The sequence below is a fragment of the Hylaeus anthracinus genome, unplaced genomic scaffold (genome assembly GCF_026225885.1).
Source record: "Hylaeus anthracinus isolate JK02 unplaced genomic scaffold, UHH_iyHylAnth1.0_haploid 11989, whole genome shotgun sequence".
Lineage (NCBI taxonomy): Eukaryota > Metazoa > Arthropoda > Insecta > Hymenoptera > Colletidae > Hylaeus > Hylaeus anthracinus.
The window spans coordinates 12,381,364-12,407,025 of NW_026534337.1; the positions used below are offsets into that span (position 1 = coordinate 12,381,364).

General features: G+C 40.4%; 2 protein-coding genes across 5 annotated transcripts in view; one reads left to right on the forward strand and one right to left on the reverse strand.

Annotated features, from left to right (window-relative positions):
* The window catches only part of LOC128888228 (endocuticle structural glycoprotein SgAbd-2-like), a 469,661-nt gene that overhangs the window by 386,860 nt on the left and 57,139 nt on the right, over positions 1 to 25,662 (reverse strand). The window lies entirely within an intron of this gene.
* LOC128888213 (neuronal acetylcholine receptor subunit alpha-7) overlaps positions 1 to 25,662 on the forward strand; it is a 257,970-nt gene that overhangs the window by 77,839 nt on the left and 154,469 nt on the right. For all 4 annotated transcript variants that reach the window (XM_054144917.1, XM_054144914.1, XM_054144915.1 and 1 more), the window contains one exon: positions 10,186 to 10,230. In XM_054144917.1, the coding sequence (XP_054000892.1) occupies positions 10,186 to 10,230 (45 nt within the window). The remainder of the gene's footprint in view (positions 1 to 10,185; positions 10,231 to 25,662) is intronic.

The following is a 25,662-nucleotide window of genomic DNA, read 5'->3' on the forward strand; positions in this document are numbered from 1 at the left end:
GTGGGAAGCTATTCCTAAGTAGATTTACGAGTGGAAGTCAAACCCAGAAGGATTGCATTAAATATGCAGTGTCAATAGCCGCGTAATATTTCCGGGGAATTCCTTTTCACGGAAGATTGCGAAAGTCTTGGCGGCGCAGCGCAATTTCCGCGGCTGGATACACCTTAGAAAACGAGCGTCCCCGCAATCTTTGCGTGAACTCGGAAGATAAGGAGGACCGAGATTAGCCGCGCGAGTTTTTGCACGTCAAAATATCGGGCTTATCTAAATGAGAGCGCGGTTAACGGGACAAGGGGGTTTGAAATGAATGGAGGGAAGAGGTGGTGAACGAGGCAGATTGCATTACGTTCTCCATTTTCGCAACCCTTACTTCGTCCGTTTACTTTATGTACCCTTCCTTTCGCCGAGGCGCCATCGCGCGGAACACCATTCCACTGTGCGAGCACCGTACACCCCGATGGACGAAAACATTTACGACACCCATGGTAGACTATTTATGAACAGGAGACGCGTAATTGCGTGTTTTCGTTCCATTTAATAATTTTCTACTGCTCGTTGGGAAAGCAACGCTGTTTAACAGTTTGTCGCTTCCGCGCGGGTATACGAGGCATGATTAGTGTATTATTATGTGTAGGATGGTATTAGAAATTTGTTGGAGGAGACTGTCTCGTCTTAAACTGCCTCAGAAAATTACTCATTTACTAACGATGTTTTCGTTCTATCTCTTGGAGAGAAATATCGCTTCGAAATATTTTTTATCTTGACAACTTCAAATGGAGACGAACCGATGAATATTTTATACGCAACGTTTCGTTCCCCAGTATTTTTCTCTCGAGTGAGTAATCACTTTAATGTCTCAATGCCCCACGCGATCGTACCGAGCGTAATTACAGTGGCAAACATGACTCGGTCCATACGAGTTTCCGCGAAACAAAGTAAACAGCGCTGGGAAATTCCGATATAAGACGTACTAGGAATGCAAATACGCGGAAAGTAATTATTGAAGACTACAAATACCTCTTTGTACCTGCAGCCCGCACCTTTCCGTGTGTCTGTTTGCACAGGACACTAGCGAAGAGCGTAGGAATTCAGATGTAAAGCTGGCGGAACGTCGCGTTGCAATTGAATCGAAAGTAACCGCGGACCACAAAGAACGGAGAAAAAGAAACGCGATGATACCGAACGAACTGTCTTCCACTCTCGGGGAAAACACAATATTTGTCGCACAAGCGTAACCTCATTAAATCCTGCAAACAGCAATCCGCCGTGGGGAATAAATTTTTAATAAAACTAGTTTCGTTGGTGAGGCATTCGAGTCGGCTGTCTCTAGTTACCCCTTGCATTCGGAGTAAATAAATAAATAAAGAATCGATTTTATATTTATTATTAACTATTGTGGATATTACAAAGGGAGAATTTTTTGTGTAATTCATAAATGGTTTTATGGTAGAAAAAGGAAAGCGGAAAAATGGGACGAAACGTTATTGATTTATTTTTCCAATTTATTTACATGTATCCAACAACTGGAGCGTAGAATAACATAATTATAACACGCCTGGTATGTAAATATGCAGAGACAGGCAAAATTTGACTCGAATAATCCGCAACTAATAGTTGTCCAGCGATTCACCTCGATGTTTACATTGTCGAACAGTTATCGAGATTCGATTTTACTCACTCGAATGTAATTTCGTTTCATAATTCAAATTCGAACTTTCATCGAATAAATAACGGTTCGAAATTGGTTAATCCCCTACTCGTTATACGACATTTTTGTCCATGTATATAACAAAATCGCTCTCTGACGGTGCGTTACAAACGTCGTGGAACGAATTCGCGAAAACAGGTGATATTCGTGATCCCGATCATGCGTGTAGTAGGAAGTAGTTTTAATTGGATATTTCGGGACACAGTAACCGAACTCACTGAGCCAAATTGTACGCGCTGGCCAGAAATCCGACTGGATTGGTGACCAAAACAGATGGCGCGTAATCGTGAGCAGAATGACGTGACATACACAGAAATCCCATTCGTACTTTGTTAATACGCGGTGGCTCATACAGGGTGCTCCAGAACAGCGCGGAGATTGTTCGACGAACAATCCGACTGACGCTGTGAAAAATGGAATAATGGCCGCATCGGTCTAAATCTTTCTTTTTATAGACGAATCGCGTTGTCTCTGTGTCGATACACCGAACAAAACAAAACTATTGTTACTTTTGTGCTATACAAATCATTTTTTACAGTTCGACGTAAATTTGTTTCGAGAGATTCTATTTTATTTAAAACCAAAGCATCGAAAACGATCGTAGGATAGATAGTCACGGAAGTAAAATTGTTTGAATCGAGTGGAAATTGGTAGGCACTGTATATGAGGGTTACTATTCTGAAAACGATTACAAAAGATCCCCTTAGATCGCCCCAAACTCCTTAGAGACTTGTTCTATTTAATCAAAACTTTCACATTCCGTTATATTTATTCACCACGGTTAATCCACTCGCAACGACCGCAGTCTCGCGTTTGCTAAAGCTAAACACTGGCCAGTCAGAAAACGTGACAAGCTTGAAAACGAACACTCGATCCAGACTGTACTCTCTACTTTGTTGCGCGTATACACATAGCTATACCGCAGAGGTTTCTAAACTTTTTGGAATGCACCTCTCTTAAAAAAACACGCAGAATTTCTACATAAAGCTTTCATATGTAGCTTTCGTATTACGCTCAGTTTAATTAAGTTTTTTTCTGTTCGAACCATATCTGTCGCGACTTTTTCTTTACTTACATTAAAAATGAAACGTTCCAAAGCCATCGTTCCCAGAAACTGAAAAGTACCCTAATCCTCGAAAGCATTCTCTTCTCTCACATGCCATGAACGAACCGACGAAATTCTCACTTGTTCTCCGTACCTTCGAACATGGAAGCTTCCCAGAACGTTTAGTGGTTTCGACACGGTAGCAGCACGATCCCGAAGTTCTGAACGAGGCGATCGGCAACGTACTGTAAATTATTTTCGGCCCCGATGCATCGTAGTCGATAAATGAAAACGGTAAATCTCGTTTCGATACCGGCGTCGTTTGGCCGTGAACTCCGTATTTATGGTCGGCATAATGGAAATTGCGCGGCTCTATTTCTCTTTTCATTCTCGCCGCTGTCAGCTCTTCGTAATCTATCGGGCGCCCCTCTGCTGATTTTCAGTACGCCTTCGTGTTCTTGTCGCGAGCAAACGCGTTCACTGCCTGGGTGGTCCGTTCAAAGGCACAAAGCGAAGCTTCCTCCTCGCAATTATCGAATGAGTTGTTCATTATCAAAGTGGTGCAAGTCCATTTAAAATAAAATGGAGTCTCTGTCAGCAATCCATCGATAACGCGATATTTCCATCATTGCAATGCGTTTTTACTACAGAGACAATTTTTCATTATTTAGGATCGATAGAATTTGGAGGCTTCGATTTTTCATGAGTGATTTTAATGGGCATGATGGTCAGACGTACTACCACATCGATGTTTAACTTAAAAGTATGTACTTGTTTTTACATTTCGTCGCTTTTTTCTTCAAGAGCCTGATTAATTTCCGCGGCGATACGCGATTTTAATTCTGAAACATCGGCGTCCGAATGTGGACGATTAACGAGGTTGCAGTCAGCGAGATTATAATTCGGTTCGCATTAAAATTCCCTTTGACCACTTTCTGCTCGCGTTACGCGAAAAGGAGTGAATTAAATTTGTCACGGCGAACTCCTGTTAGAACGTTGTTCTTTGGCGCCCAAGTTTCACAAACCTCCTTGCACGGTTCCATGCATAGCGCAATCTTGAGTGCAATTTATGTGTAATTAATGCTCGAGAATTATGCAGCTCGGTCCTGCGAGCGGAGAATACGGAATTAAGATTGATATCAACCCCTGGGATGATTTCTGTCGAGTCTAACTTCCTGGGTCGTTCGAGATTCGCATCTCGAGCTTAACTTTCATTACGGTCATTTCTCGGTGGAATCATTATAGCATTCCCAAAATTAAGAAACAGTTGAATAAGAAGATATAGATGTAGGCACATAACGTTTAGAAACGTAACATTTAAAAACTTCGTTTCTATAAAAATCGACAAGTGTTTCTAACGTTTGAGCCACGATGCATACTTTCCTTTCATCCACATCAATACCAATAAAATAAGCTTTACTTTCACCAGCTGATAAAACGATAACATTTCCCTGGACCCGAAGACTCCAAAAAAGCGCCACGAAGGGCCCTACACGTGAATTGTTATGTTCGCGCAAAAAACGAGGGTGAAATCCGGAAAGCACGATGCGTTAAATTAATTCCCGTTCGCTCGTTAAGTGGTTTTTGCCACGTGGAAACGTACTATACTAGCTTTTCCGTTCTTTGACGTTGCCTGTCATCTTTTTGCGTGCTTATTCAATCCGACGTTTTGCGCTTGAAACAAGACACACCAAGCAGTATCGTGCATCGGAGCGAAAGATATTTCTAAGTGGAGCAAAACACGTTCCATTACTCAGCTCGCTTCGCCCGCTTCCGCTCTATCCCTTCCTTAAGTCGAATTACTCGAGCACGTTCGAGTACTTGCCTCGTACTTTTTCCCAACGATCCTCTTCCTCGCGAATCGCGAACTGCGGATATTCGTGGGTTCTTTTGTTTCCCTATCGTACAACCGTCATGGAATTTTCAATTTCTACGAATCGAATAAATTTTCATCGATTATTTTCCGTCGCTGGGGGAACGATGTTTTCGCAAAAATCAGTTTCCTATTTTCTAGCCTCGCGTTTCGTACACTTTCGCGCAGCACTTTCCGAAGCCCCTTTACAGTGGAAATTCAAAATGACGCTTCTCGCGCGTTCAAACGCGTACATTAATTTTGGACGCTGGCTCAGCTTCGCTTCTTTGATGCTTCTTGGCACCTGCCGTGTCTTCTTCATTTTTGTTGAGGATGGTAGGAGAAGTGTCAGAGACCATCCACGAGATGCATCGAAACAAAGGCCAGGACCATTTAATGTGACGTATGTCGGGTATTCTTTCGCGATCGAAGAAATAAAATGGGGATTGAAAAAGTAAGAAAAGCACAGTCCGACACCGTAGTGAATTTTTATGTACGTCTATCGATCGAAAATCGAAACGAATGGACAACGACGGACAACCAGTACTATCCGAGTTGTCGCCATTTGTTCCCCGTGGAAATTGTTCTCTGCTGGCAAACGATCGCAGGAAAACCTGTTGATCTGGATTGGTTTGCGTTCGTGAAAGGACTAATTTGAATTTGTGTACAATACGAATTCGGTTGTATTTTCGAAGAAATTCCTCGATCGTGATTGGTTATTCCCTGGAGAAGCATGACAGTGTTTCCGAAACACAGCGAGCTCGAAAAATCGCGACTCAATTAAGATGCTCCAATTTAAAAAACAAAAATGGCCGCGTCAATTGCCGTGGGAGTCTCGCGGCAGTAGGAACTATAGTGTTCGATCAATAGATTATACGGCATCTAAATTATTATTCATAGTATTATTCACGAAAATAGAGTCATTAATCGTGATAGCGAAGTTTTTGAAAAATTATTGTGTTTTGTTCAGTTTAAAAATCTGTAAAGTGGTATGTATTCTCGTTTGTTTTTGTTACGATGAGATGTCACTACGAAACATCCATAAATATTCTCTCTTGGGGCCAACAATTGTTCTGCGACTGTATATATACCAGCATTATCTCATAGGAAACGCAATAACTTCCAGTTTAGGCCACCAGCACCATATGTAAGGGATCTCTAGACAGCGTTGAGTAATCCTTGCTTAGTCACAGTCCGAAGCCTGACTGAAATGTCTACCCCAACACGATTCACAATTCCATTGGGAGGTCAACTTCTCTGCTCTGCATAGTACCTACTCGAGAGACAGTAACTTGTGTCTATAGGTTTTCTTGAAGAGCAGACAGACAGGCCAACCGAGAAGCCAGACAGTATTGTCGCATCCCAACGGGTGGACTCATAAAGCCAGCGAATGTTGCTTTTTATTCTTTAGAAATTCGTACCTTAGTTTTAAAATGGTTGCTAATTTAGACCTCGGAATTCAGTTTGATTGATCTCTGAAAATCCTTGTGACGTTTTTGCAATTTAAAGAGAGTCTAATAATGTTAATAAAAATGAGAAAAATATTTTTGCACAATTCATTCCTTACTTCTCATTTGCCTAAAATAAAATAATAATCTTGTTGGCAGATTTTGAGACAAATCATTTGTATTCCTACAGAGGTTTTAATATATAGAGACTGTTATAACAAATCAATAACAAACATTTAGCACGATTGTATTCATCGCGTAGTGTCCTGTTGAGTAATAAGCAACCCTCATTTCAGCGTTTCCTTTTAACTCTGCAAGCATGGAAACCTGTCCCCACCCTGAAGATTTATTGGTCAAACAAGTTATCGTTAGGAAACAGAGCAGTTGGAACCTTTTGGAATTTGTAACATACCGTACATGTTTATGAGACTAGAAGTCCATAAATTTATCCTGCAATGTTAACACAATGGAATACGACGTAATTTAAAAACGAACACTTTTAATCTATTGATGTTCGGCATAGAAATATCATTTTCCTCTTTTTCTTCTTTTTTTCTGGAAAACCACTGGTTCAAGTATTTTGTGCGTGTTCCTCATGGCTCGAGACGGAAATTTCGTCGCGAAGTGTTGACCTGCTGGAATCGATCTTCGCAGTCCGCTTTGAAGTGAATAGAGACGTAGATTGCGGGGAAAGCGTTGCGCCGACCGTGACCAAAGGCGTTGGTGTGAAACAATTTCGATTAGTTTCGACACCTGGATCGTGGCTCGCTGGTGAATACGCGTTTACATCAAACACGTACCTAGGAGTTCCGCAAACAAAATATACAAACCATTACGGTACTTCGCCACTTTTGTAAGGTAGATCAAAGGATCGCTTCCTTGCTTGTCTGTCAAACATTTTTCGCTATTAGTTTGCAGTACGAATCGGTTTGTGTTGCTATTTGTTCGATGCAAGTTTATTCGCAAAGATTTCATCGTCTTGCAACGAATATAATAATATCAATTAACTCGCGGATTAATTTCTGAATGTAGTCGCACGCGCCCAGACTACAGCGAAAGTTTCCCACAATCTAGTAACCAGATTAGTTAGCGGCGGCACCTACACATAGCGCGGTTTGTTTCGCGATGATTGATTCGATAATTTGGCCGCATATTGATTTTCAATAATTTGGGGCTCTCTTGCGCCACGGTATGTATTAAACAACGATTAATCTTGGCCTCGTCAATATTTATTCTCCTAACAATACAAACACACGTTCGTGGATCGAAGTTATAATACACCTGCAATTAGTAATCGAAACACGTCTCATCACAGTGTGCAAGCAAAGATCGTAACGTAGTGTCAACAATTTCGTTGTAGAAATTATATATTATATAGTTCCATTAAATAAACGCTACACATTTGCAACGAATGACTGAAAATAGACGACTTCGCTCGTAATAGTATTTTCACTCTGTTATCGAACTTCTGTCAGTGCATATCGCTGGAAAGTTTGTATTTCGCGTTTGTCGTGTGTTAAAAAATAAAGTCAATCTTCTGTGAAACTGTCCACGGTGTGTTACCTTTTTGTAGGATAGCCATCCATTACACGCAGTATATCGCTACTGTTTGGCCGTTAAATCCTGGTACACTCTGCATATACACCACTCTTTCAAATGTTTGGAACACACCTTTAATCTTTGCCGATCTAAACTATGAAGTGAACCTAAAATATCCCTTACGTTTCATTCAATCTTAATTTTACAAATATTAATTCTATCATTACCGTTTTCTTTATTGCACTCCAAGTAACAAACCATCTAATCGATTACGTTTACGGCAACGAACAAAAAATATTAACGCGCAAAATATTCCTAGCGTAACACTCCTAGCTTTGATATACCGTTGCAGGAGTTAAAATCAACCGAATTTATATCGTTTTTTTTTTTTTTCGTTCCTTCGGTTAGCTAATGGAAAGCGTTCACAAGACTGTGGCAATAATTTTTCAAACGAGTTGAGTTTAATGGTTGAGCGTTGGCAGCAAATCGACCATAAAACGTGCATCGATTTTACGCCAAAAAGTACAGACAATTGAAACTTGCGGGGGCAAAAAAAGTGCGCGTATAATTTCCATGGTAGTCGGTTTAACGACCGGGATAGGAGACTGACCTATTAAGGCGACTTGTACATGCAATCAGCTCTATATGCAATTTATTCAAAACAGATACCACAGAGGAATTCGCGTTGCATATCTAATTAATTCGCCACGATAAATTTCCGCCCTGTCATCGTATTTAAATCTCTACCGTCTCACCAAGATGACAATACGTTCACTGTGATAAAATCGTGGAACGTAGAAAATTTCGACTTTGAAATCGTTTGTCGCGTGTGCTTCTTGACCGGAAAACCTTATGCGCCGAAGAATTTCACTTCGAACCGAACAGGAGACCAATGTTTGATCCCAATTCCACTTTTAAGTGGAAATCGAGCGTTAATTCGATTTCATTTCGACGTTGAGAAGACTATTCTTCAGCGAGTATTATGTTCCAATTGCTGAATACATTTACAGCGACAAGATAGAAAATTGTTTATTTACATTTACTAATTTTTGATAATGTGGTTCATAAAGTTTTATAAAACCTACGGTTTCATACGTCCAGTAATACGAATAATTAATTATAAACTAACCACTTGTAAATTCTCGAATTCCCTGAAACAGACGTTTAAATCATCCGGCATCCAATCGCGGCAACATTTTCTTGCCAACGACCGACTGTCGAAGACATTTCTACGGAACTTGTTTTCAACAAACTCAATCTCCTCGCAAGTACACAAACGTATTGTTCTTCGATAACTTCTTTCCATCATACAGCAGAGTTGGAGAAAATTTTGCTGGAAAATTTACAGCCAATCCGCGCGCTGTGGCTTCTCTCGCTGACGAGAGCCGCGATCCGTTTCGTTTTCCTTCGAAAGAAACAGGAGGCTGGCCTTTAATTCCATCGTACCGAAACGTCGTGATTCCCGCGGTTGAGGCGAGGTCCGCGAGCTCGAGAAATGAAAGAATAAATTCACTTAGAGTTCTCGCTGTCTGCTAATTGTTCTCTTCATTATTTTCGCGCTGCCACCACCTTCTGGGTGGGTTTCATTGCGTTATTAAAACGCCCTCGTCACGAGTCGTTAAGCTCAAATCGTTTCATACTTGTTGCGCGAGTGGCGATACTTTCTTAAATCCCGTGGGCAATTGCTGAGAAATGTGAACGTTTGTTGCCAGTCAGATAATCTTCCAATTTTTAAACATGTGTTAATTTTAATTTAATGACAACTAAAAGTAAATGACTTCGACGAGGGTTTAACAAAAATTTAAATTTGCAATTTTAGGTCATTTTTCCAAATATCTAAGTATTAACAATTTCATATTACAATTTCAATTCAACTGTCTAGACACTTCAAGTTAAACCAAAGATTAGCTACTCCCCTTGTCGAAGCGAATCAATTTTATCGCGGTAGTTTCGAGTTGCGGCGGTGGCCCGTAAACTAAATTCATTCACGGTGATCAGTTACGGAGTAGTTTGTTCATTGACACCATCGTTCGAGTGTGTTCGTTTGATAAATCACTCCGAAATTCTGATGAGTTTGTGGCGAAGTGCGGTTCCCTACAGAGCACTGGAAAACGAACGATTGCAGCAGCAATTTGTGGTTATTGGCTCTCCAGTTTTTGGCGTGAATTTTACGACTTCGTCGCCTTGCCACGCTTCTACGTTCTCGCGTTTACTTTACTTTAGTATGAGCATTATATGTACATATGTACATACGTTTACTTTTTTGCTATTTTGAATTGGCGATTCGTCGACCGCCACGTCACGAGCACCATTGGTCGCTTTCAAGAAACGAAACACGGTTTATCGCACGTTAAAATTCCTAGCAAAGCTGAATGGTTGTAGCAAGATATCGGTGCTGGGCAATATTTAAAACGACGAGAAATATGGCGTATATAAATATTTTTACCTTTGGAAATCGAGGTAGTTTCTTTTTTATAACAAACAGTGTCAATGGCCTTCAGACGTGACAAATAAATACATATAAAATATTTCAAAATTAATAGAAAAATACGTATACAGATGCAATAATAATTTATCACTTCTCGTGTTTCAGGATGAGAAGAATCAAATAGTAACTACGAACGCGTGGCTCAAACTGGTAAGTAAACATGCGCAATATGAATTAATAATATCGCTAAATTAAGTGAAAGTCATGATTCGTCTTAATTTGTCGATCGTCACACCAAAACCCCTTACAAAAATAATTCTGGAGAGTCTGGTCGCAATTTTTATTTCTTGTGTTTAGATGGATCGCATAGCGTGCTGACTATGTTATTTTAAAACGCGAATATGTGCAACGCAGACACCGTTAAATATTATGGAGAACATTATTTCTATTATAATAGAGGCGGCTCGCTGCGTTCGATTTTAACGACCTTCGTGTAACGGTCTGTAAAAAATGTTGCGGACTAATAGAATCGATTTTTCATTTACATTGCGTTCACCAGACGGGTTACCAATGAAGCGGAAATGCGGATGCAGTTGTCGGTATCAGTTCCTCCGTATCGAGTGCTTACTACAGTTTCCTCGATTTTTCTCTTCTTTTCTGGGCTGAAGGTGAACCACGCTGCCGGCTCCACAATGTGGGAAAATGAAAGATGTTACTCGTACCTTTTATTCTTACGCTCGAAACGGATGCAATTCACACGTCGGGCGATTCAAAGTGCATTCGGCTCGATCGAATATTTACGTAATTCATATTTCGTCGATTCCTTACGTCAGGTCCACTTTATACGTGTCTCTAGACTTCGAGACTGTACATATCAGCGATACGAGAGCTCGCAGAACCATTTCTCGAAACGTTGATCCAAAGTAACGTCGAAGTGCGCGTTCAAAGCAGCCCGCATTTCGTGGAAAGGGACGAAGACAATAAAAAATGTATCCGCCGCGTTATCCCAGGGAGTACCGTAGACGGTTGTTAAATAAATTCACGTGCTCGCCCATCGCACGTAAGTCGAAAACGTCACCGTTACGCAGCCACCGTCGGCTTTTCGTTTCCATTCCTTTATTCGAAGCAGCAACGTCGGAAAACGTGCCCCGACCTTTTCATCTCGACCCAACCGGGGCTGCAGAAAGACGCAAGAGTGCATCATTCTGCTTTCTCGATTTTCTCGCATTCCCTTCGCCCTACGCCCCCGCGCACGCCTTACCTTCCACCTGCTCGCGACTGCCAGTCGACTATGTTTTTCGTCCAACGTTCCCTACGCTCCGCGACGAATCACCAACGAGGGAAACGCGAAAAGAATGATTGGAAGTCCCTAAATCGACTATGATGCATGCACTCTCGTGCCAACTCGATCGGGGGATGGAATGATGGGAACGCTCGCGAACCAAGATTGATTCTATCTGATCTATTTGATTTGCGTTATCGGCGGGACCGATGGTCGTTGAGGGATTGGGTGTACCTTTGATAGGAAAACGTATACTGGGAAATTTGAAAAGGATGTCACTGGCGTAAGGTTCAGGAATTGATTTATAGGAAGAGTGTACAAGGGAGCATTGGGAATTGTTAGAGGTGGCTTTGTTGGATGTTGGTTGGTTCAACTTTAAGTGGTATTTTTGAGAGAACAATTAAGCACACTTTAGGAGTTTTTTTCTTAGAGTCTATAAAAGGAAGAAGTTTTATATGACAGTGTTACGTCTACGACACCTTCGTCGATCTCATCAATACAGCTTATCTAACAAATCCTGCCTCGAACGTGATGCTGTTACACGTTTGTTAATCAGTCCACGAGAACTCGATAGTATATTACTACCTAATTTGGTTCAGCAGATTATCTAAGATTAAGTCACATCTAAGACTGGAGCTGTTAGATAAGCTTTACTGATGAATCTAACTAACACATTCGGGACGAAATGTAATATCGAGTAACCCTGCTCTATGTACGCAAATTACTAGAATCATTAAATCGTAAACTAACTGGAAAATCACTTCAATTTCTCAACAACCATTTTTGCATAAATTTGTTGTAGAAATTGATCAGTCAATATCAATCAGCTTATACAAATCTCTCAGAAAGAAACATATTAGTAAACTCTTAAATTTTCATACAGAATATCCCATCTATTCTGGCTTCTATCAGTTAGTCGAAAAATTAACTTCCTGTTCGGTAAATTTGCTTCGCTTCAATTAGCAACCGAACAGATCTTTTAATATTTCAGAAGCTATTTTGATCAACTCCGTTCACGTACTCTTCCGATAGTTCACGACCTAATTCGTGGAGATATCTTAGTGATACAGTGTCAATAGTATTCCGTTGTTTACCAGTGTGCAAGATTCATCTTCCAAAGTAATTTATTAACTTCGTTCAATGAACGAGGGAGTGATTCTCAGGAGCTGGAGCCTGACTCAAGCTTAAAGTTTCCCATCGTATGGCAGAAGAACGGGCTGTGATTTATAGTGACACCTTATCGTCTTCTATGCAGGTTATTGGATTTCTACATTCAAATCGAAATGACATCAATGGTATAATATATCAACGTGAACATTATTCAAAACTGGAGACAACCAGGGAGGAATTGTTAAATTTCAAAGCGGAGATGCGTGTATTTTAGGGACGAAAGTTTCGCGTAAATTTTATTCGATACTTGTGTCTGTGTGTTCTTTTAATCCACTGACAAAATAATATTTATTCGCGCGAAAACGATCAGTAGCCGTGTTCTCATTACGCTTAAAATGGTAGCCTCCTTCGACTTTAGTTGCCAAGTTGATTAACGCCACGAATACTACACGTGTCTATACATGGGTGAAAATTTGATTTAAATGCATGGAGTTTGATTAATAAAGTTCGTATGACTCAGAATTCCCCGATGTATCTAAAATTCCAATTTGAAATTAACCAGGAACCTGAGTGGCACTTCAGAAACGATGATGTAAACTGAGAGCAACAATAGTATGAATAAACATCTTCGCGTACATTCTTTATACCTGAACTTATTTTTAGCATCTCTAGAAATATATTACACCAATTAATTAGTTACCACATTTCAAAAGTTTATGCGAAGTATCTGTAAAAAGAAAACATGAAAATTGCCTGGAAACTAATTTAAAAAAAAAAAAAATACCTTTTTAAACATTCTGCAAAGTTAATTCTTGAACAATATCTGGAAAAGTCCAAAGTAAGCTGACAGTGTGTACATGCTATACAAAAATGAAGGATGTACTTGTATTAGCAAGTAGAAAGACGGAATGCAAAAGCTTTCGATCTAAGAAATTGTAGACGAGATAAAAGTATATAGGTAGAATAAAAACACGACTACGTTCTCCGTGAAATTTCGACTTTATTTAGTATATTGGAGTCTTGTAATAACTTGCGGAAGCAAAAACTTATATTGCAGTCTCGTAATACCTTACCAAGCAAGATATCCATCGATAAAATTATCTCGCGATCTTTTTATTATCCCGTCGAAATTTATTCCCGACAATTTTCTTGGCTCATCGTAAAATTTTCAACCGTAAAAAAATCTTGTCACAGTAACCTGACGTACGTAACATACTTTTATTCTTATCAAGTTTACTAATCGGTATCAAAATGAAAAAGCCTTAAATTCTTTGTCATTGTTACAGTTCAACATTTACGAATTCCTCGCGTAGCTCCCGAAACATTCAAACCGTAATATCATTATTTATCGCCTATAGCTCGAATTTTCTCCCTCGGTACAAACGATTCGAATTAATTTATGCGTATTAACGATCTATCGCACCCCTACGTTCGACTCGCGATTTTTATCCATCCGTTAAATCACGTCGTGTCGATATCATCCGCCTTTCGAGTTTATAGCTATTTTATTGTCTTCGTAGGAATTGATTTCTGACCGTTGTAAAGGTTTCCTTCCTACCCCCGCTTTCGAGCGATTCGTCACATCATTTCTTATCCCCTTTCACTTCGTCGCCCTTTTCCTTCCTTCGGACCTCTCCGGAATCCGATTGTGTCCAAACTCTTTTCGTTCTGCTTTTTGTTTGGCTGCCCGTTTCCCCAGCGATCGTCGCTAACCCCTTCGAGCAAGCAGCGAAAATCCCTCTCAAACTATCGGGATCGATCGACAGAGGAAGAAAAAAGGAGCAGGTGGGGGGGGGGGGAAGGACAGAAACACGGAAACTTTTCGAGCAATTAATTATCTCGTAGACTACCTCGCGGATTTTACTGTGGTCTGTTCCCGTAATCGCGAACACCCGTTTCGTAGTTTAATCTATTCCCGCCTTCTTGTTCCTGGACATGGGAACCTGGATATCCGAAGGATTGTGCGGTTTCTTCTAACCCCTGTTAATTAAATCGACGTGAATTTGCAGTGGTTGTTAATTAATACTTTCCCAGTTGGTATTTCAACGGTCCAGGGTGGATAAGAACTGGATAACGCGCTTCCATTTTTGTGCAAACTTGTTTGACATCATATCCCTCGCTATTAATCTGGTCTGCGTAATATCCCATGAGATATTGTAATTTCTTCTTGTGTATGCAACAATATATAAAATATTATCAATAAAATACATGTTACACCGTTTAGAAGATATGACGTACTTTCATCTAAATTTCAATTTTTTTTATCTGAATCTGTAGAAACGTGTGTTTGCGTAAATATCTGAAATCGAACGATTAGAAATATTTTTCGACGTCAGAATTTCCTGCTTCGATGAAACTATTTGAAGTGTACTATTTTTTGTTCCTAAATGTGCGAGGAATTGATTTTTCTAAAAATAATAGGATGGATTTAGGCCACCAATAACTAATCGAAAACGTTTAGATTTCGTCTTCGGGATCAACGCGAAGAGTATTTTCGTAGATTACTCTAATCGATGATCCCCATTTCGATAATTAACAAATCGTTCGTTTGAACGAAGAATTCCCATTAGGAACCAATGCAAATTTTCGAAAAGTTCTTTCTCGTTCATTCGAAATGTTTCCGATAAAACGGTTTCATTTACTAATCGACCATTATTCCTCTCTGGTCGAATAACTGCTTAATGAAAGTGCGCATTGGTTTTAGTGTTCCGTTTGGAAATTTCAAATTGCTGATAACTCGAGAATAATAAAGACTTCTATTTGGTTTCATTATATCTAAGGCTTCATTCGAGTTGTCGTTTTTATTACGACAATTAAATAATTCCGTATTCAATAAACAGAAGTCCAACATCTATCATTCCCAGATACCTAGCAAAACAATTTCTTAATATATTCACCTATAATTGATTTCCGTGTTCCGTTAATTGCACACCGCATCAATTTCGATCGCAATAATTACTTGGCAACGAATTCTGCCCGGCGATCAGATTCAAATGACCGTAAAATTTCAATTTCAATTAGCACCATTGTACTATAGCCCGCAAAATTCCAGGCTAGTTGCAGCGTCGACAAATTCGACAGCAGCCGATTTCCCGTTCCTCAAGTGTCCGCGGCATTAAAACTACACGGGGAAATTCCCGGCTAATGACAAAGTTTCGCGGAAGAGTATTAATTCCCGCGGCGTAGGTCGCTTTGAAGTGGCCAATCAAACTTCCGAATGCATTAAGCTAAATAGAATTTCGAAGCAGCGCTTGAACGGTACGTGACTGGGTTAATTCATAGGCTGTTATGAAATATCCACGGGCGCCTCTTGTACACGGAGACGGACACACGTCCGGACGGGATGGAATCTTTTAGTTTGGGGAGAGTGGCAACTAGTTGCGGAAACTTCGTTGGACCTGTTGAAACTCGGTGTAATTCATCCACGGAAGAGGGCCGCTGAATAGAGCGTAGGTTACCCCCTGTCCTTTCACCGTGAAAAGAGCGAGAAATGCACGGTTAAACGATTCAATTGATACGAGCTTAATCTAGATTCTCAGCGAGGAATTCGATATATTATAATCTGCTGGAAATTTGGCGGTGGGTTTCGTGAACGTACACGCGGCCGGAATATTCGCTTCTGCTGTGAAAATTATGCGGACTTCTCAGAACTAACAGCGATTTTAACGCGATCGGCACGTGTAAACTTCATACGCGAGTATTTAGGGAGGAATATATAATAATAATATATCTCTTTTTGCTTTGGTTTGATGGCTTCATTTAATTTAGATAAGTTTTTTTGAATAGACACTAGGGGTACGAATACTTACGGGACCGACTGTATGTAGCTAGAAAGGAGAACAAATTGAATAAATAATGTAAAAATAGAGATACGTTTCAGTGAAACATAATTTCTTTCTTTCTTTAGAGAAAGATAGATCCCTGAAAGAAAAATTTCTGTAGAGAAATAAACGAAACAATAGCTCCGCGAATTACACGCGAAACAAAGTTCTAAATTTTTTAACTCCTCTTGCAATTAAGACTTTTCGTTATTTATTTCTGACTCGAACCTTTTGTACCAAGCATGAAAAAAACACAGTTCACAAAGGTTTGAATTTCATCCTGACTGGTGTAACCCGTGGAAAACAGCATGGTGCCGCGTGTACAGTGGAGGAAAGTAACGATTTTCTCGCCACGACAACAAGTTAAGGAAATCTCACGCCAAGCTGAATAAGTTGGGGGCCTGCGCAATGTGATGGTAGGAAAACGAACCCTACGGGGCGTCGTTAGGAGCGACAAGTATTAATAACCAACGATACAAGGGAATTGGATTGTCCGAAATCGACGTAGCTATTCGTTCTATCGAGATCCCACGAGATCCTACGGTGGATCCTTCTTTTCTACTGTTCCGCTCAGGAGCTCATAAATCAGTCTATCGCGACTACTTGAATTCTCGTGCGGATATCGGAAGTCGTGCATTACTCTGTACAGAGGAACGAGTTCCTTTGTAAAGGAAAGATTTACTCGGTGTGGCTCTCTTTGCCGATGTATCGATTAAGGGCGGGCCCGTTTATATGGTTCCACGTTCGGAATCAGATAGAATTTAATCGAATGTCACCAACGCGAAAAAGCGTGAATGATGTAAAGGGAAACATTGCTTATCGAGTATGCATAACATAAGAAACGTAATAGAAGTATAGAAGGTTCGAGCCAATTCGGAATCAATCACGACAGCGTGCTCTTCCTTCGCTATCTTTTTACGTTCCTTCACTTTCTTTTTTATCTCAAAAGCCGTTCCTATCGAAACGATAAATACTGGCGACAGTGCAATATATGGACGAGGAATACGTTATGCCGTCCCGGCTGATATATAGCGAGTATAGAGTCGTTAAACTCCTCCGTAACTCGGGATGTCCAAATGGCTGCGATAGATCAGACAGCCAGGTATAGAAATCTTTGTATGGCCACCTCGAACCTTCCTAAGGTAACAAAGAACGGTGAAAAGTTACACGGGTATCCGGATGTTTATGTCGACGCAGGGGCTTTCTATCTGGTCATTCGTTAACGATCGACGACGTCCTCCAGGCGTTCGAGGAGGATCTCGATACTGGATGGTATTGCGTTTATCGAGTCGGAGTTTCTCCAGCTGTTCTACGAGCCAGAGGTAATTCCACGTGCTTCTGTGTAATGGCCTACGTGTCTCGGGAACAGCCAACAAAATTTAAACGTGGCCGAAGAATCCGCACGTACCGGAGACACACTGGTTGCATCGTGGACGGGCAACCTCGTTGCGTTAATATTGATTCCGGTGTGTATCGTAAGTCCGATATAAATTTTAGCTAACGCTCCCTTTTTTTGCGTTAGTTTTGTTCGCTTGTCGATACCGGATTATTAAATATTTCGTGGAATTTACCACTTCTCCTCCAGTGTACCTGGCGTTGTACCTAGGGAATATTATTATTATCTACAGTATTATTTTTGCCTTGGGCGCCAAGATTTAATACAGATGTGTAATCTAGGTTATAATTTTGATAATAAAAAGTGCTTACACATTAATTCCAACCAGAAATTATAAGATAAAATATCTCGACTCTTTCAACGCCTTCTATCACTCTAACACACCGCTAATATTTGCGAATCAACGCCACAAAGAGGCTATTCATCGGCAAACCTTTGATCGTTCAAGAGCCCACTTCAAATTGTTATCCCATAAACATCTTCCCACATCCACTTGGCGCATTTTGTAGGATCGGCTCGGAGTTTGACAGCCCTCTGCTCTCGCTCCCAGCGTTTTACAGAATTTGTTCGCACGATAAATTTAGAGAGTATGCAAATATTTGCCTGTACAGAATTCGAACGCGTATTTTTCTTCCGGCCGAAAGAACAACCGTTCATTCCATGTACTGTGATTCATGGCAGTTTGTGAAATATTTCGAGAATTCCGGCGCGAGGAGGCTGACGCACGGCTGAATTTCCTAGATCGTAAGTCAAATCCGTGAAATAAAGTTTTCGTCGCTGGCCACTGGTATTCGACGGAAACGACGGTATAAGAATGTACCCGCTGACCATCTGATTTGTCGTCGGAGTTATCGTGGACGTGGGCCAATGGCGTATAGAATTTTTCGGGTGAAACACGACGCGCGAGTGTCGTATGCAGAGCTGTCACAATTTCATTTCACTTAATTTCGACCCATAGGACTCCATATACTCCTGTATACCAAATTTCGTCAAAATCGATCGTCAGGAAAAATGGATATAAATGTTTCTCTTTTAAACAACTTTGAGGGGTATCTCAACCAGGAAATACTACAATGTTTACTATTATGTCATGGAATTTAGATGGGTGAGGCGTCCATCAAATACTACAATGTTTACTAGTATTTCTCGAAATTGGAACGGCCTTGCAAGGACGCTATATGTATATATATATATGTAGGTCAGAACGCCTGTCAGTCATTTAAAATTGTCTATAAAATAAGAAACTTTGAGATGTCATAGCTCAGCGTAGAATCGTCCGATTTGATTCTAACAAAAAGCAAATTAAAGGGTGGAATTTCTACTATCTAATAGGTAGTTACTTTAATTGCTAGATACTCTTAAACAATTGTTTTTTTTTAATAAATCGATTCTCGAAATGATAAAGATTCGTTTCGTGTGGACAAAAATGCTTATGGGTGATGGAATAGTTCGAAGATAGCTTCCTATCAGCTTTCCGCGGGAGATTATTCTAGGTCATTCAATAATGACCTAAATATTTTGGAGAAACATACTCCGAAAAACGACAGAGACGAGGACAAAAGCCCCGACGACATTTTTCGTCGACTTTCCTATAGAGGGACGTGTGTACAGAAAGGGTGACCGATCAATAGTCAATCAAACTGGCTTCCGTGCTAATCGCTTACGAAACGAGTTTACTGTCGACGGAACTATTCATTCCCTTCCGGTCTAGTCGATCCAAACATTGTAGACAGACTTCATCAAGGACAGCGAGCGGTGAATTGGGTTTGCGATACGAACGTGACATCTTCGCCATTTTTGAGATTACACGTTTCTATGCAGCTACAGTTTGCTCGGTAATGATCCGGAAAATTTTCAACTGTAATAAGAAGACACCAATTCTGGAGTTTTTTCTTGTTTCTCGATCGAAAACTGTGAGCGGTCACGTATACCTAAACGAATTTAGAAATTATTTATTCGAAGTGATCGATAAAATTTCAACAAAACAAGCGGTTCCATTAGAAAAGAAACCTAATCGTACACCGCACGTCCATCGTTTCACTGGCGGAGGGAGTGGAAGTGCCAGAAAACAAATCTCGTTGCACTAGTCGATTCTTTACTTTCCTCCACTGTTCCCAATCTTCGGGCGAACGGAAGTTGGGACTAGTTCCAACTGCATTACCGACTCCGGCGCATTAAGAACAACAGTAACAGCTCTGGCAAACATTGCGCTTGAAATTCGGGAACAGTTTTCGACGAGCACGCTGTAAGAATGCTAACCGAACCTGTTGAACGTTTCTATCGCTGCGATTCAGCCTCTGCGGGCCTACTCACCGATGAGAGACTGCACTCGATATCTAAAATGCAACGTTTCATGTCGAAAAACAGTGCGATTCTATGTCTCTATTTTCTTCCTTCTCTTTATTACAGAATATAAGACACCTGATTATAATAGTAAAATGAATTCATCTTGCGTGTCAGACTAATATTCCACCGCAATCAATACGTTGATGTCGTAATTAATACTCTGTCAATTTAATCAGTTTTCTACTAAAACGATAAACTGCTGTACTCTCCGTGCTCTTAACTTTGCTTAACGATACAGAAATCAAGTATACTTCGTTGGTTTTAAGAGCACTTACTGCGGTAGTAACAGTTAACTTCATTGATTCAGTGTTTCGTCTAAAAGTGTCAGCGGAATGACCGAGGCGTTGAATCGATCAAGTTAACTATTACTGCGACATGGAATGCTCATAAATCCGAAAAGGTGCAATTGATTTCTAGATTATTAATTCCTTGATTTTAACCTCTGTAACTCAGTAACATCGAAACCCTAATTTTTCCTCGTATATAAGATGCACACGTTTGCCAATTATTTAACTCAAAAATAAAAATCCATTGTCGAATGGAACCTGTTGCGCAAAAGTGGCGTAATTCAACAGCAGATTTGCTTTTCCGCTGCGTAGACTGCCAAGTAGATTCGATATCCAGGTCACATCCATTCGTGAACTTGATTTGCATCCAGGACTTTTAGCGGCATCGAAAGAAAATTCCCGATGGACGAGGAAACACCGCGCGGCTACATTTCGTCTCCTTTTTTCTCCCGAATCGCGGACTAATGCTATCCCAAAGTTCGTTCTTCACAGTGAACTGGGATTTTAGCGAGCAACGGCGTTTTCCCAAGTGCATTCTGAGAGCTTTCAAATCTTTCAAACACTGTCGTACATCCCGGAAAAATGAGAGGATCAAGATTCCCTAAGGTGCTGTATAATGGGTTAGGTTCAATGAGGTTAAAGCGTGCTCTGCCTTCGCGTTACCTCTTGTATAATTTTAATTTCACGTGACGCAACAAGGACGCGAAGAAATGTGAAATAAATTAATTGCGATGTAAAGTATCTGCCGGTCGCGAATGTGTTAATATAGAGAGACAATTACGCTTCTATTTAACGATCGAGTCCCATTAAAAATAAGACTATGTGAAATCATCCGAGAAACAAGTATTAAAAGCAAGATTAGCTTGACGTGAGTGTTCGTGATTGCATCGCAACGTTGCATACAAGAGAAGTTTATCAAAGAGCCTTAACGATGCAATTCCGCGGCACCCACAGCAGGAATATTTGATAATACGGCAAGGACGATACCGCTAACATGACGTTAAAATTTATTGTCGACTAGGCGGAAATTGGCCGAGGGAATCGTCAGAGGGATTAATGCACTTCGTCGTAGCAGCAACGGATTCAAATTTTGAGATAACTATTAAAGTGCATAGAATATTCCATTCCATGACGCATAGTCTAGCACAATTCATCCAGGAATAATTCCGGTACATATTTCAGAGATGAAACTAATCCTATGAAGGAGATCAACTTTAAACTCGAGTAAAATTTAAACAATTTTTATGAATACGAAATTAATTATTTATTACAATTTTCTGATTTCTGATTTTCTGATTTCCAATAAGTTGTATTCACTGTCTCAATATTTGTATAATGTTCATTGTAATTACAATACATTGTTCTTTCGTATGATTTTACGATTCCGTTATTAGAGGAATATCTGCTCACCATTTGACGCTTACGGCGCCAGCCTTGCTGGCACATTGCTCACTTGCACGTTTCACTGTGAAAAGGCAACAACGTTTAACATGACGTGAGACGTAATTAATCCGTCCCCTTGGATGATACACCATGACGAGCTACACGACAGAAAATTATTTGGTCGTAATATTAAATTAACTACCACTTTTGGTCGAACGTGTTATTCGGGTTTGCTAACTGAAATTAAGAAATCTATCCAAAGGAAGGACGTCTAAATGAATGCATGAAATTCTTGCACTAAGAGTATATAAATTATTTTTCTTTCAACTTTAATTTTCCGTCTGCTACATGAAACATTTCTTCTGATAATTCAGCTGCATTTTCTTCAACGTTCTCTCGGAATTCACAACGAGAGTAGCATTCTCGAGAAACTTTTGTTGTTATTTGGAAAATATTCTACAAGCGTTCCAGTAATATTCTACGAGCTTTTCCCTGTATTTCCCAACAGGTTAATGTTTTCCGCGGCACTCCCTTCCAACGAGGCAACAAATTTTCTCGAGGTACAATTGCTACCTTCTCGTGGAAACGCCGAGATGTCCTAGAAATAGGTATCCAAACTGCGGGAGCTTATTTTACTTACCTTGAAAAGAAAAAAGTTGGCACGATCGTTCTTCGGGAACGCTTTCCCCTTCGTGTTCTACATATACACTTAACGTCTGCGGTTGAGTTTCGCGAAAATATGTACAAAGTTCGCAGAAGTTTGATCAGGGGGAGGGATGTTACTCTTCCTTTCGCTTTACACCCTGTCGAGCTGATTTATTCGATCGTTGCAAGTACTGCTCTTCTTGACTATTAACGCTGTGAAAACGATAGCTGTATCTCGTCTTTAATATCGTCGTGCATTTTTAGAAAGTACAGTCATACGTAATCTGCGAATTTTGTGTATTTATCGTACAAAGGAATACAACAAACACATGCTAAGCACAATCAATCATTTCTCTACCATTTGATAAAATTATGACTTTCTTTATACTGAATTTTATCCTTTTGTATACTTTGTCGAATTTCAATTAAAACGACCTTCCAGCGTGATGAATAGTAATCACTGGGATTTTGTAAATACATCCTGGTCCAACCAATATAATAGAGCGGACTGTTGAAAAGAAGAAATCAGAGATTGAAAATACGTATTAGTAAACGGTTACGTGAGCTCAAGATTACAAAGACCTGACGTTGAAGAAAGAAAGTACATTTTCTTTATAAGGCATAAAGCCAGACGAGCAGGTCCGTGCAAACTTCAACGAGCGAGCCATTTCAAAGAACACAGTTCGAATGTTACGACCGGCGTATTGTTAAAAGTATTAGGTACGCAATGCTCGGCGAACATGAAAGGCTCCACTTTGTCGCGCGGGATCATTTTTACCATTTAAATTTTCCCCGTTTTAAAAATAAAAATATACACAGCGAAACGCGTACTTGAAGCAGCGTTACTGGGATACATTTACAGCGGAGAAGTGCACTTGGAATCAAGGCGGTTCGGGCAGTTTCGCCCCGTTGGAATTGCTCGTTTGAAACTTTTATCGAGTAGCCAAACGATAATAATAACGCGGCATTCAGCGTAGTCGGAACGGCCACGATGTCTTTTGTAAAAAGTAAACTACACCTGTTAATCGCAAAAGGTGCTCTGCAAAGTAACGAAAGATTCCGAAGCTGCTCGATAACGCCGGATAAGATTTTCTCTCGATGGGAAACTTAAATTCGTGTGCAATGAATTTTTATCTCCCTTTCGTCTTTTGGGAAATCGTTTAACGCACCGGTTCGATATGAAGGAAAGTTGAAATTAAATTAGCCGAGTTTCCTCGCTGAGGAAAATTATGTCTTTTATGGGAAAAGTTATTTCGATACTCTTCCAAAGGTAAAGAATTGTTATTTTTAATCGTGTATTAGAATATACGTAATCCTTGAGATAACGAACATCTTTGATCACTGTTAATATGCCTCCTCGAATTAGTACCCACCCCGCTGCGCTGTTAATGGTAGTCGATTCCTTTGTTTCGCTGAACGTCAATGATTATACGTGACGTTATGTCCCGTACTCTGATTAATCCTCGCTTTCAGACGTCAAATTCAGTAATAAGGACGTTAGGAGGTTAGGCATAGAATGCAAGAGAATACGAATTTGATTGGAACAAATCGTCTCGCAAGAGGATGATAAAGCTTCAAACACAAACTTTGCTTGTATTTTTTAACTATTTCCTCCAAGTACGCTTGCTGTGTGTACGGACTAAATTGGGAGGAATGATTATAACAGCCATTAGTGTGCGATGAGACGAAAAGAATTGCGTAAATTCGGTTACGTTTTCGTTCAAACCGAGTCATCAGCAACAATTCAAAAGATCATTTATTGGAATAAAACTCGATTATGGGGAACTCGACCCTGCCTGGATAGTTGGAAAATGGATCATGGTGGTGGATCAGACGAGACGAATATTGAACATTTCTCTCCGACGTGATTGGAATGGTGAACGTCACTGGAAATTGGGAAACGTCGAACACTGATATCTTTTCGAGACTACTTTCGGATGATTTATTCGAAAAGGATACCTGTGGCCTTTTCAAATTGCTTACTAAGACTTAATATTATCACAAAATTGCTTTATTAAATTTCTCTGAATGTTTCGATTGAATTACTGCAACGACTAGCTTGAAAATATAGAATTAATCGCAATAAGCTTATAAACAAAATCAAGAATTGTATCTAATCTGAGCTCACGAACCTCTCCTACATATCCTTAAATAAAACTACCCCAATCTCCGGAAGACGATACGCTCTACTATCGACGGATTGGTTACCAGGACGTGCAATCGGCGAGCCACGCAACCGCTGCTAAAACTTTCAAACAGCAATACGTTTCAATCGTGCGCGTAACTCTAACCCCCCAGGTCCCGAACAACTCGTGATATTCGGGCTGCAATCTCAATTTCATCAAGCAAGACCCGTCCAAATAGAGACGGAAAGCTTCAGTACGAAAGGAACTTCAATAAGATAAACGAAGCACGAATGGATCGTCGCGTAAGCGCCCCGGCATTAAAAATTTCGTTTTACCTCCGCGTTGGAACGCTTCGCTCGAAACGTGTACATCGACTGATCTAAAATGCGAAAGCCAGCCGAGCCACGTTATTCCACCACTCGTGGAACCCGTGTGTGCCGCGACAACGTCCTCCATTCCATACATTTAGCGAAGACATTGTGCTAACACGTGACCGACATGTTCCTACGTGATGATGTTACGTGGGGCTGTCTCTCCTTACGCGTCCTCGTGATTGGTGCTCCGCTTGTTCTTCCCGAAGGATGAAGAGTACTTCCCGTATCCCATCGCCAATGTCGCTTCCAGCAAGCAAAGACGAAGCGCGGAGCAATTATTTTGATAGCACGTCGATGTACTCCATCGCTGGCTGATAACGGTTAGCCGTGTTTGCACGCGCGCCATGAAGAGATGATGCATCGTCGTACGTGTTTAACCATTTCTCGCTAATTCTCGCGCTAATGCGACCTATTGTGGAATACAAATTAAAATCCAGAGAGGATCATCGGAGACGACCAGAAAGTGAGTTTCGAGTCGTGTTGAGATGTCGATGGATCGAGCTACCAAAAACGAGGATGAAAACAAATCCATGAATATATATAAAATTTCAAAAATGAGGTACACGTTACGACATTCATAAGAGAAAATCCTTTTCAGTAATGAAACGTATTCTATAAACACCCTGTACGAGTGTTGCTAAGAGCAAACAAGTTTCGCGGAACGCAATCAAGCAATGCGAGGACACATTAAGAAATATTATAGCTGAAACGTGACGGCTAAGTTTCAAATATCTCTAGAACGTTCGGTGTTTTCTGAGTAAACGCGACGCCGGTACTCGGTTGCGTTATTCCGCATGCCCCGGTTGCTCTTCCGCTGCTAATGGAATCCTTACAAAACATCTGCAGTGAAAATTCGTCGTTAGTTATCTGTC